This window comes from Camelus bactrianus, chromosome 19 (genome assembly GCF_048773025.1).
Source record: "Camelus bactrianus isolate YW-2024 breed Bactrian camel chromosome 19, ASM4877302v1, whole genome shotgun sequence".
Lineage (NCBI taxonomy): Eukaryota > Metazoa > Chordata > Mammalia > Artiodactyla > Camelidae > Camelus > Camelus bactrianus.
The window spans coordinates 31641029-31654602 of record NC_133557.1 but is presented as its reverse complement, the minus strand read 5'-3'; the positions used below and the strand labels follow the sequence as shown (position 1 = coordinate 31654602).

Below are 13574 nucleotides of genomic sequence, written 5' to 3'. Positions count from 1 at the left end.
TGACTGTGGACTGCGCGCTTGCTGCGGGCCCGCTGCTGTCGCGAGTCCCTTACATCCAGGATCTGTTTAATGCTGCCAGTAAACCTGGGCGCAGGTCCCACAATTAGCTTCATTTTTCTGTACGAGGAAACGGAGGCTCGAGGGGGCGGCTGGCCGTGCCAGGGCGGGAGCACGGACCCAGTCCTGGCGGCGAGAGCAGACGGCCCCAGGGCACCGGAGCCCCCGGGGCTGGGCCGCCGGGGCCCCTGCCTGCCCCTCCACCTCCTGTGCCCCCCGCCGCTCCCCAGGCCCCCCGGCGCCCGTCCTCGGAGACGGACTGTCTGCGAGGATGGTGCCTCTCCCGAAGCCCAGGATGCTAGTCGGGAGGCGCTTTCTCGGGTGGAACACCTCGGGGGCTTTCTGGTCAAGATGGTGGAGCGGCGGGACCACGAGCGCGCCTCTCCTCGCGACTACAACGAAACCACAGCTGGCTGCTAAACGACCACTGAGAAAAGGCTGGAACCTGGCAAAAAAGATCTTCAACTGGAAACATAAAGAGGGAACCACAGCAGGACGGTGAGAGGGGCGTGCTTGCGGTATGATCGGGCCCCATACCCCCCAGAGGAGGGCGACCCACTGCTGAAGAATGATTAAGGCACAGAGGCCCTCCCCCAGGGGCGAGTTGCGAGCGCCACATCAGGCTCCCCGGCCCGGGGTTCTGGCCTTGGGAGGAGGAGGAGACCCCAGGACATCTGGTTTTGAAGGCCAGTGGTGCCTAGCTCCAGGAGCCCCACTGGACTGGGGGAAACAGAGACCCCATTCTCTTGGGAAGCGCACACAGAATCTCACGTGCGCCAGATGCAGGGGTAGAGGCAGTGATTTCATAGGAGCCTGGGCCAGATCTGCCTGCTGATTTTGGAGGATCTTCTGGGGAGGTGGGGATGGCTGCGGCTCACCCAGGGGACATAAAAGCTGGTAGCAGACATTCCAGGAGTGTTCATCTTCATGAGCTTTCCTGGAGGCTGACATCTTGATTGGATCATTAGCACCAAGACCCAGCCTCACCCAGAAGCCTGTAGGCCTAGGGCTGGGACGCCTCAGGCCAAACAACATACTGGGTGGGAACAGCCTCACCCGTCTGCAGACTTCCTGAGCCACAAAGGCCTCTAGACACAGCCCTGCCCACCAGAGGTCCAGGACCAAGCTCCACCCAGCAGTGGGCAGGCACCGGCCCCTCCTGCCAGGAAACCTGCATAAGCCTCTAGTCCAGCCTTACCCACAAGGGGCAGATACCAGAAATAAGAAAACAACATCCCAAAGGCTGTGGAAGGAATCCACAAACACAGGCCAGACTCTACACTGGGATTGGCTAGACCCTGGCCCTTGGGTGACAAGAGAGGAGTGCACTGCGGGACACATTGGACGTCTCCCACAGAGGGCCACCTCTCCAAGGTCGAGAAATGTAACTAACCTACCTAAAAATACAAATAGGAAGATAAGATGAGGTGGCAGAGGAGTATCTCCCAGGCCAAGGCACAAGATAAAATCCCAGTAGAAGAAATAAGCGATGAGGAGATAGGCAATTTATCCCAGAAAGAGTTTAAAGTAATGATGGTGAGGATGTTCAGAGAACTCAAGAGGAGTACAGATGCACAGAGTGAAGTTTTTCGCAAAGAGTTAGAAAATATAAAGAGTATCCAGAGCTGAAGAATAAAACCACTGAAATGAACAACACACTAGGAGGAACCAAGAATAGACTGAATGAGGCAGAAGAACTGACAATGAGCTAGAAGACAGATTAGTGGAAATCACTACTGCAGAACAGAAAAAAAAGAAAAAAGAAAAAAGAAATGAGGACAATTTAAGAGAACTCTGGGACACGAAGCACTCTAATACTCGCATTACAAGGGTCCCAGAAAGAAAAGAGAGAAAGGACCTGAGGAAATCTTTGAGGCGATAATCACTGAAAATTCCCCCAACCTGGGAAAGGGAACAGTCACCCAAGTCCAGGAAGCGCAGGCAGCACCACACAGGATCAGCCCAAAGAGGGACACACCGAGGCACACAGTCACCACACTGACAAAAACTAAGGAGAAGGAGAAAATATTAACATCAGCAGGAGAAAAGCAACAAATAACACCCACGGGGGCTCCCGTAAGGCTATCAGCTGCTTTTTCAGCAGAAACTCTACAGGCCAGAAGGGGGTGGCACGATATATTTAAAGTGATGAAAGGGAAAAACTTAACCAAGAATAATTCTATCCAGCAAGGCTCGCGTTCAGATTTGATGGAGAAATCAAAATCTTCACAGATAAACAAAAGCTAAAAGAACTCAGCACCACCAAACCAGCTTTACGACAAATGTTAAAGGAACTTCTCATCAAATCATAAAAAAGAGAACAAAAAGAAGAGAAAAAAAAAAGACCTACAAAACAAACCCAAAACAATTAACAAAATGGCAATAAGAACATAGGTATGGATAATTACCTTAAATGTAAGTGGATTAAACACTCCAACCAAAAGACACAGATGGGCTGAATGGATACAAAAACGAGACCCATATACATGCCGTCTGCCAGAGACCCACTTCAGAGCTAGAGACACCTGCAGGCTGAAGGTGAGGGGGTGGAAGAAGATATTCCATGCAGAGACCAAAAGAGAGCTGGTGTAGCAATACTTATATCAGGCAAAATTTGGACTTTAAAATAAAGACTGTTACAAGAGCAAAAGGACACTACACAACGCTCAAGGGATCAATCCAAGAAGAAGATGTAGCAATTGTAAATATACGTGCACCCAACACAGGAGCACCTCCACATATAAGGCAACTGTTAACAGACAAAAAAGGAGAAATCGACAATAACACAATAACAGTGGGGGACCTAACACCCCTCTTACATCAGTGGACACGTCATCCAGGCAGAAAATCAATAAGGAAATACAGGCCCTAAATGACATATTAAACCAGATCGACCCAATTGATATCTATAGAGCATTCTACCCAAAAGCAACAGGATACACATTCTTCTCAAGTGCACACAAAACATTCTCCAGAATCAGCCACACGCTGGCCCACAAAGGAAGCCTCCGTAACTTTAAGAAAACTGAAGTTGTACCTACTGTCTTTTCTGACCACAACACCGTAAGGTTAGAAATCAACTACAAGAAAAAACTGCAAAAAACTGCAAACACGTGGAGGCCAAACAATGTGCTACTAAACCACCAGTGGATCACTGGAGAAGTCAAAGAGGAAATCAGAAAGTACTTTGAGACCAATGAAAACAAAAACACAACAACCCAAAACCTCTGGGATGCAGCAAAGGCAGTTCTAGGAGGGAAGTTTATAGTGATACAAGCCCACCTTAGGAAACAAGGAAAATCTCAGGTCAACAACCTAACCTCACACCTAAAGCAGCTGGAGAAAAACAAACAAAACCCAAAGTTAGTAGAAGAAAAGGAATCATAAAGATTAGAGCAGAAATAAATGAAATAAAATAAATGAAACTAAAAAAAAAATAGAAAAGATCAATGAAACTAAAAGTTGATTCTTCGCAAAGATAAACAAAATTGATAAACCTTTAGCCAGAATCATCAAGAAAAAAAGGGAGAGGGCCCAAATGAACAAAATCAGAAGTGAAAAAGGGAAGTTACAACTGACACCACAGAAATTCAAGGGAACATAAAAGGACACTAGGAGCAAGTGTATGCCAACCAGAAGGACAACGTACGAGAAATGGACAGTGTCTTAGGCACAACTTGCCAAGACTGAACCAGGAGGAAACAGACAATATGAACAGACCAATTATCAGCACTAAAATTGAATCAGTGACTAAAAAACTCAACCAACAAAAGTCCAGGACCAGACGGCTTCACAGGTGGATTCTACCAAACATTTAGAGATGAGTGAACACCTGTCCTTCTGAAACTATTCCAAAAAACTGCAGATGAACACTTCCAAACTCATTCTATGAGGCCATCATCACCCTGAAACCAAAATCAGACAAAGATATCACACAAAAAAATTACAGGCCAATATCACTCATGAACATAGACGCAAAAGTCCTCAACCAAACACTAGCAAGTCGACTCCAACAAGGCATTGGAGGGTCACACACCGTGACCAAGTGGGGTTGTTCCAGGGATACAAGGGTTGTCCAGTGTCTGTGAACAGTCAGTGTGACACACCACACTAACAAACTGGAGAGCAAAAGCCATACGATAATCTAAATAGATACAGAAAAAGCTTTTGATAAAATTCAACATCCATTTATGATAAAAACTCTCCTCCAGAGGATGGTCATAGAGGGAACACACCTCAACATAATAAAGGCCATATATGAAAAACCCACAGCTGACATCATACTTAATGGGGAAAAGCTGAAAGCATTTCCTCTAAGATTGGGAACTAGGCAAGGAGGCCCCCTCTCACCACTTTTATTCAACACGGTTTTGGAAGTCCTAGCCACGGCAACCAGAGAAAAGAAATGAAAGGAGTCCAAGCTGGAAAAGGAGAAGTAAGACTCTCACTGCAGATGACATGGCGCTATCACAGAAAACCCTAAAGGAGTGACCAGAAAACCACTAGAGCTCATCAATGAATTTGGTTAAAGTTGCAGGACACAAAGTTAATATACACAAATCAGCTGCATTTCTATGCACTAACAGTGAAATAGCAGGAAAAGAAATTAAGGAAACCATCATGTACCATCGCAGCAAAACGGATAACACACCTAGGAGTAACCCTACCCAAGGAGGCAAAAGACCTGCACTCGGACACTGTAAGACGCTGATGAAGGAAACTGAAGACGACATAAACAAATGGAAAGATAGACCGTGTTCTGGATTGGAAGAGTCAATATTGTTAAAATGTTCACACTACGCAAGGCAATATACAGATTCAATGCAATCCCTATCAAATTACCAATGACATTTTCCACAGAGCTGGAACAAAAAATGTTAAAATTTGTATGGAAACACAAAAGACCACAAATAGCCAAAATAATCTTGAAAAACAAGAACAGAGCCAGGGGAATCACACTCCCTGACTTCAGACTATACTACAAAGCTACAGTGGTCAAAACAATACGGTACTGGCACAAAAACAGACACCTAGATCAATGGAGCAGGATAGAGAGCCCAGAAATAAACCCATGCCCTGTGGGCAGTTGCTCTCCGACAAGGGAGGCAGGAATGTACAATGGAGGAAAGACAGCCTCTTCAGTAAGTGGTGCTGGCAAAACTGGACAGCTGCCTGTGAAAGACTGAAATTAGAACGTTCTCTAACTCCATATACAAAATAAATTCAAAACGGATTAAAGACCTAAGTGTAAGACCAGATACTATAAAACTCCCAGAGGAAAACACAGGCAGAACATGCTTGGACATAAATCATGGCAATATACTTTTTTGGGACCAGCTCCTAGAGTAATGGAAATAAAGGCAAAAATAAACAATAGGATATAATTAAACTTAGAAGATTTTGCACAGCTAAGGAAACCATCAACAAAATGAAAAGAAAACCTATGCAATGGGAGAAAATATTTGCAAATGATGCAACTGAAAAGGGACTAATTTCCAAAATACATAAACAGCTTATATACCTTAATTAAAAAAAAACAACAACCCAATCCAAAAATGGGCAGAAGACCTAGACATCTCTCCAAAGAAGACATGCAATGGCCAAGAAGCACATGAAAAGATGCTCAGTATCACTAATTATCAGAGAAATGCAAATCAGAACTACAATGAGATATCACCTCACACCAGCCAGAATGGCCATCAATAAAAAGTCTACAAATGATAAATGCTGAAGAGGGTGCGGGGAAACGGGAGCCCTCCTGCACTGTTGGTGGGAATGTAAATTAGGGCAGCCACTATGGAAAATAATATATGGAGGTTCCTTAAAAAACTAAAAATAGACTTACCATATGATCCAGCAATCCCACTCCTGAGTATATACCCGGAGGAAAATATAACCCCAAAAGACACATACACCCCAACATTCATAGCAGCACTATTTATGATAGCCAAGACATGGAAACAGCCCAAATGTCCGTCAATAGGTGACTGGATAAAAAAGATAATACACACACACATATACATACACACAATGGAATACTACTCAACCGCAAAAAAAGGATAAAATAATGCCATTTGCAGCAACATGGATGGACCTGGGGATCATCATTCTAAGTGAAGTAAGCCCGAAAGAGAAAGAAAAATGCCATATATTGCTTATATGTGGAATCTAAAAAAAAGGGACACAAATGAACTTATCTACCAAACAGAAACAGACTCAGACATGGAGAACAAACTTATGGCTACCAGAGGGTAAAGGGGGTGAGAAGGGATAAACTGCACCTCTTGGGGAGGGAGGGAAATGCTCGCTTTCTTGATTGTGGCGGTGGTTTCACTGGTGTGTGCGTCTACTAAAGCTCATCAGACTGTACACTGAAATATGTGTAGTTTACTGGACAGGAACCAGAGCATAATAAAGGTGTTAAAAAATATGATGGAACGTCTTGCCTTAACAGACTTTAAAAAGACATTTTAGAGGAACGCCCTGTATGGAAAAAAAACAACAGAAATGAAAGACAAATGGGGAAAGTGTGGCACCAGCTGCTGAATCCCACTGAGGACATAGTGACCTGTGACTTGTGGGGACCACATGGCTGTGTGTGCTTTCAGCTCAAATTTAAAAGCTTATTTTAAAGTTTACATACAGTAAGATTCACTTGTGGATTTTCACAAGTGCTTAGGGCTCTGTGTCCACCACCACGACACTGGAGGGCTCCCCCAGCTCCCTTGTGCACCACTTTGTGACCCAACCTTCCCCATCCCCAGTATTTCTTAAGATTGGTCCACGATCTCAATACCAAAACCTTAGATAAAGACAGTATGGGAAAGGAAATAGGCCTAAATTGCTCAGAAAAATACATGAGAAATCTTCAGGTATTAGCAATACAAGTCCTGCAACATATTAAAACCAAATACTCCTCCGTGACTGAAGTGGATTCATCTCAGGAACGCAAGGATGGCTTAACATTAGACAGTCTCCTAGCGGGACTCCCCCCGTAAGAGATTAGAGGGAAGTGGGGCTTTCAGGGAGAAGACGGGAGAGTTCTCTCTTCGGGGTCGGGTGGGTCGCAGGTCAGGCCTGCAGAGTCCCTGGGGGTCACGTGGCCAGTCCCTGACAGGCTGGGCACAGACCTTTGCCCTTGGATGAGTGCCTGCCCCTGGGGGTCGCAGGCACTGAACCAGACTAGCATTTCTGTTAAATTTGTCCTGGGGCATGTGGTGGGGCAGAGCTTGGGGTGCCTGGCAGGAAGTGTGGTGAGCACCCACCTTCACCACGGTGACCATGCCTTCGTTGGTGACGGGGTCTGTGCGGATGCTGAAGTGGCCCGAGGGGTCCCCGCTGATGATGCGGTAGACAGCATTCCAGTTTGGGGAGTGGGGCTGATCTCGGTCCATCACGGTGAGGTTGGCAACCACCGTCTCCACCCGGTTTTCGGGGACTTCCCCTGCATACTGCCAAGTGTAAGAAAAGAGAACGTTATGCTCCCGCATGGAAGCCTAGAGAGGTCAGATTCTCTGCCAACCCCCGGGGAGGTGCTCTCTGCCTCTAGCTGCTCCCAGACACGGTGATTCCCACGGGTGGGCCCAGCCCATGTCCATGTCCATGTCCATGTCCATGCGGACGAGGTGGCATCTCTAGAGGGCTCTGCTTCCTCTGGCTGAGGCTGAGCAAGGCCTGAGGCTCATCTGTACGTAGCCACCTCCAAACTAAGCCCTGCACACGCACGCACACGCACACGCATGCAGACGCACGCACACACATGCAGACACGCACACACGCAGACATGCATACACATGCACAGACACATACACAAATGCACACGCAGACACGCACAGACACATGCACACACAGACACGCACACACATGCAGACGCACACATGCACACATGCACGCACACACACATGCACACACATGCAGACACACATGCAGACGTGCACACACGCAGACACATGCAGACACGTACACATGCACACACAGACACGTGCACACACAGACACGCACACACATGCAGAAACACGCACACACGTGCAAACACGTGCAGACACACATACACACAGACACATGCGGACATGCACACACGCACAGACACACACACATGCAAACACGCACACACAAGCACACACGTGCAGACACATGCACACACATGCCAGGTCGCTCTCCTAGATCCCTTCTAGCCTTTCCCATGTGCGACTGGGGACCCATCAAAATGCCCAGGGCTTCCAGGAGACCATGAGGATGTGCTTGCAAGTTGGGAGATGAACAGTAGAGGGGTGGCAGCTGCACAGGGCTTCCTGAGCCACATCACCTCTGGGCTCTTGCCAGCCCCGTGGTCCCAGCACAGGCCTGGGGCCTGGGGTCAGCAGCGGCAGATGTGCAGACGACCAAACATGGAGCCTCAGCCCTTTTCCTGCCACAGCACAGTGAGGGCTGCAGCCACGCCTCCATAAGTGTGGCTCACGTGGCAGCAACAGTTACACGTAGGCAAAGCCTCTGTGTGTGTGTGTGTGTGCACGTGGGGTGGGGGATGTCGGCGTTATTGCTGAGGTGATGATAGAAATCTGAGCACCTCTTACCAGGTGCAGATCACTGCCTTGGAGATGTGGCCCCCCTCAGAAGGGCCCCGAACTTGCTTTTTGCTTTGCTGTCACCATCTGGAAATTCTTGATAATTTGTGAATGAGGGCCCTGCATTCTTATCTTGCATCAGGCCCCGCAAATTGTGTGGCCAGTGCTGTCACTGTGCAGAGGGCACAAAATCCGGAGACAAAGTCTGGACGGACGTCTAGGGATTTCTCGTTGTGTTCACAGCAGTGCAGCCCTTGACAGTTACCAGGGGCCCCTCTGTGCCGGGCCTCCGCCCACTGTTCCTCAGGGGACTCCTGTTCTTGCCCACATTTTACAGATGAAGAAACAGAAACAAGGGAGGTTACGAGACCTTGGGGGCCACAAAGGGATGGGGAGAAGGAGGTGACGTGTCCTGCAGATTCTCCCAGACCACCAGTGCTGTGTTTAGTGAGCATCTCCTGTGAGCGAGGCTGGGGGACGCGGAGATCACAGCCCCGCGGATAACGGCATTCAGGGGAAGATGGTCCAGGTGATGCACACGTGGACGAATGAATGAACGAGCGAATGAACACGCAGGCAGCCGTGATCAGAGCCTCGGTGTACGTGCACAGGAAAGGGGGAGGCTCGCCCGCCCCCAGCAGGAGAAGCGCGAGGGGGGCTGAGAGCGCACCGCTCCTCAGGCGTGGGGCAGGGTTCTAGGTCAATCCTGGGCGGGAGTGCAGCCCTTTATCTGTATTTCAGAGGCTCCGAAGTTGTTCTTTAGCCGGCGTCCTGGCCCTGACTCAATTCTAGATGAAGCCCCGCAGCCCGGCCGCTCAGGGCCCGTGTGCAGAGGGCCTGTCTGTCACCTGGCGCCGTGAGCCTTCAGACCCCGGGACCATCACCTCGTCAGCAAGAAAACCTGCATCTGTCCTAAGTGGGATCTTGTGCAGTGGGACCGCTGCTGTCTGGGACGGTGGCCCTTAGACGCTGTTCCCCCTCAGGACAAGGTTCTCCTGTGGGATTGGGAGGACGGTGCTGCTGCCCCTCCGGTTTTCCCTGTGGGGACAGACCCCCCCATCCCGTCCTCTTGCTCCCGACAGTGGTCGGGGCGGGGAACTGGCTGCCAGGTGCCCAGGCCGGGCTTCTCAGAGGCGCCTGGAGAAGTCAAGCCGGGCCCTGGAGGGGAGGAGTCTGTGCCCAGGGGGGTGGCGGCCGGCTCTTCCCTCGGTCAGACACCTGTCGAGCCCTCCCAGCCAGGCCCTGGAGACTCAGCAGGGGGCAGGCGGACGGCGCTCTGCCCTCGGGAGCTGATGTCCTTGTGGGATGGTGAGGCTCCGTGTCACAGCCTCAGGGTGCCCGCCAGAGGGACAGCAGGGCTACTCAGCCCGATGGCTGGATCCAGCCAGGCCTGAAGCCAGATCCTAGTCCTTTTCAGCATCTGTGAGGTGCGGGGATTCGCTCTACGTTGCAGGCCAGTGTAGTGGATGTCAGTTACGCTGCCATCTCCAGCACCTTCTGAATTTGTATCTTTATTTTCTGGGAACTTGGTTTCTCATCCTGCTCCTCAGTCACGACCTGGTCGGGTGGTCTAGAATCTGGCGGTGAGACACGCCTGCACGACTGACTCAGGAGAGAGGCGAGAGGCCTTGTGGCGCCTGCAGTGGCGGAAGGCAGGTGGTCGCACCTTGTCCGGCACTGGGGGGGGGGATCTGTGGTGTCCGCACCTGGCGGTGGCAGTAGGCGGGGGCTCTGCCAGGAGCACCCGGCCCTCGGATTTGGCAGCTTCCGTCTCTGCTTAAACAGCTGGGGTGGATTCTGGTGCTCACCTGGGACCCCCCGTCCCTTACAGCCGAGTTTCGGGTGCACCTTCTGAGGGGGGCGGCACGCCCGGTGAGGCCCTCACTCCGGTCCCCCGAGGACCACAGGCCTTTGACGGCGTGGGGAGAGTAGTGTGTCCCTGAGTCCAATTCCTTCCAACTTCCAGGTGAAGTTTATTTGAAAAGTCCATTTTAATTCATGCACATTTAATAAAGGTTCACAAAGGAGGCCTTAAGCTGGTAAGTCTGGTTTAGGATTTTCTTATTAACCTTCCCCTAGCCATAATGAGTTTTAAATTTAATTTTGGGGGGTTTTCAGGCACAGGGGAAGCCTCTCTCCTGCCCCATCGGATGCAAAGGCGGGTATTTGGGAAAGGACGGATCTTAAGAGCGTTGGGACGGAGCTTCTCGCCCTGCCGGCGATCCCCACGTACCCCCATCCCGAGGGCCACGGCGGATTTCCTGTCCACGCCAGGGCCGTCCAAGCACAACCCCAGCTGGGCGGCAGACACGCGCGCGGCTCCCAGGGGACGGTCACGGTAGCACAAAGGCGGCTGTGGGTGAGGACAGCGAGGCCCCTCTGCTGGGCCGAGGGCCCCAGAATGAGCCTGTCCACACGCGAGACCCGTGGCCCCGGCCTCTGGGAAAACCTGCAGTGGTGGTGCTGCTCCGACATTCCCACAGCTTTCATTTTTGTTTCTTTTGTTTTCAGTTTGTTATTTGCAGTTTCCACGGCTCTCCTCCTCGTGTCCCCCTGCCCCTGGGGCCTCCGAGCCCCTTCTCTTTCTCCTCTTTTAACTTTTCTGCCCCGCGTGGGCCCTGGGGGCCACGCAGTTGGGGCTCTGGAGAGAGGCGGGTCCTGACCGCAGGGACATCAGCCTGAGGGGGACAGAGGTGTTGGGAGCAGGATTGTGAGGTGGGGACGGCGCGACGTTCTGATGACTTTAATTTCTGAAAGTCAGTTTTCTACCCAGTGAAACAATGACGGTTTCTGTTGGTTTCTGAGTGCGGAATCAGGAGCTGATTGGTGGGACTGGAGGCTTGTGACCAGAGGGACCTGGGGGCCGGCTTTGTTCCTCCCCCCACAGGGAGGAGATGTGGCCAGCAGCCCCCGGAGCCCCCGCGGCCGCTGTGAGAGCAAGGGAGTGGCGCCAAGTCTGGGAAGGGACCCAGCCGTTAGCTGAAGAATAACTTGAAGTTCCCCCTCCCCGTTTGGTGCGCAGCGGGCTTGATGGCTCTCCTTCCAGAAAGGGAGGGCTCCTGGCCTCACTGAGGACCTGCCCATGATGTTCCAAGCAGCTTGCACAGACGGCTGGTTTCTGCCCGGGGTGGAATTGTTATGAATAACAGAGCAGAGGGACAACAGCCCTGTCACCTCTTATTCAGCGAGTCTCCCCGAGTGTGGGTGCCCGCTGGGTGACTGGCCTCCAGGGATGCGCCCCATCAGGCAGGAACCGGTGTCCCTCACCTTACAGACGAAGGACCCAAGGCACAGAGAGCTCTGGAGTCTGCGGAAGGTCAGTGTGGGAGCCAGGGAATCTGGCCCTAGCACCCCGCCCCCGGCTCCCCCGTCTGCGTGGGGCCCGAGGAAACGGTCACCACCCCCATGTGAAGATCGCTGGAAGGGCGGCCTCCCGGGAAGTGGGGGCGGCCTCCCGGGAAGTGGCGCGGCCCGGCGGCATGGTGGGCTGTGATGTCAGGAGGGGGCGGGGGCGCCGGTCCTTGGAGCAGCGGCTCCAGCGAGCTGTTCACGGCAGAGGTCTGTACCCAGCGTCCACGCACCACTAAGGGCACCGAGGCCGTTCCAGTTCTGAGACACCATGTCCTCACCCTCCGGAGCTCATGCTGGGCCGCAGCTTCCCCCTTCTCACCAGTTTATGGAAGTAGTTGAAAAGCTGAGATCGGGGACTCCCAGGGCTCCGGCCAGATGGGGGCCACTGTTGGTCTGGAGGGGCCCGGCAGCCAGTCCCCCGGGGGGTACCGGGGCGGGCCACGGTGCGTCTAAGCCCCAGAGCTGAGGCTGGCCCTCCGCCCGGCCGCTCCGAGGATGGCACTGTGAACACCGTCCCAAGAAGAACCTCGAAATGTGGGGGCCGCGACCCGCAGCGCCCCGAATCACTGCCCCGGCCTCTGAGCCGTGTTTCACCCCTTGCGGGGTGACCCACGTGGACCCTGGCTGAGCAGACGCAGGGCGGGGTGCCTGTCACCCTCTCGCCCCTCTTCAGAGGACCTGGAGGGGAGCCATGAGCTCAGCCCTGCTTTTCTCTAACACTTAGCTTCCTTTCATTTGTGCTTACCTGGGGGTAGACTGTAGCCTTAAACTGCAGCACGATGTTCCGTAAGGACCACCGCCCCCTTTTGTAACAGATAAGGAGAAGGCACGAGTGCTTCGGCACCTCTGCTGTGAGCCCCTCACCCGAAGCAGCGCTGGGACCGTCTGCCCAGCGCCCGCCCAGAGCCCTGTGATGGGGGCCGGGTGCCACCCACCGCAGGTTTGGGGCGGAGAACGAGCTTCCTGTAGGTCAGGGGACGCTCGGCCTCCACCTTGAGGTGGCGTAGCACTTAGATCTAAAGTGGTGCCCAGAGAGGTCTGGCTCCCAGCCCAAGGTCGCACAGCCGGGGGGGGGGGGCACAGGGGTGGGCAGTGGGGGCTTCCTGACTGTGGGCGTGTGTGTGGGTGTTGAGGGGCTGGGCTGGCAGAAGGCGGCAGGAGGCCCTGGGGGCAGGGTCTGCCTGTTGTGTCCCGGGGGCCCAGTCTGGCGAAGGGAGAATGACTTTTAATTAACATTTAAGAATAGGACTCGGATGCGCAAATCCCTCCCCACCTCTTCAGCGCCTGACTGTTCTGATCGAGCTCTGCACAACCAGCCAGGCCGTGTGGGGGGGCCAGCCCCGGGCCTCCGCCCGCCCGCCCCGTTGCGCCCCGCAGACGGCATCCTGCGGCCCTGCCGGGCACCTGTCCCGCGGGGACACCTCACAGCGTGTGGCCCTGGGACATTAGCAGTCCCGTCCCCACGTGCGCACGTCGCTGCCCCCCAGGTCCGACTATGCTGAGGCTGCACGTTTGTTAGGCCCCCGTGTGGTCCTCTGGCCGGGGACGTGGGGCAGAGGTGGGGCGGCGTCTCCGGGAAGACGCCTGAGCCCTTCGGGAGGC

The 13574-nt window shown here is 52.7% G+C and overlaps 1 protein-coding gene across 5 annotated transcripts in view; it reads right to left on the bottom strand.

The window, feature by feature from the left end:
- Window positions 1-13574, bottom strand: part of CDH4 (cadherin 4) — a 465223-nt gene that overhangs the window by 18627 nt on the left and 433022 nt on the right. For all 5 annotated transcript variants that reach the window (XM_074347526.1, XM_074347527.1, XM_074347529.1 and 2 more), the window contains one exon: window positions 7323-7508. In XM_074347526.1, coding sequence (XP_074203627.1) covers window positions 7323-7508 — 186 coding nt within the window. The remainder of the gene's footprint in view (window positions 1-7322; window positions 7509-13574) is intronic.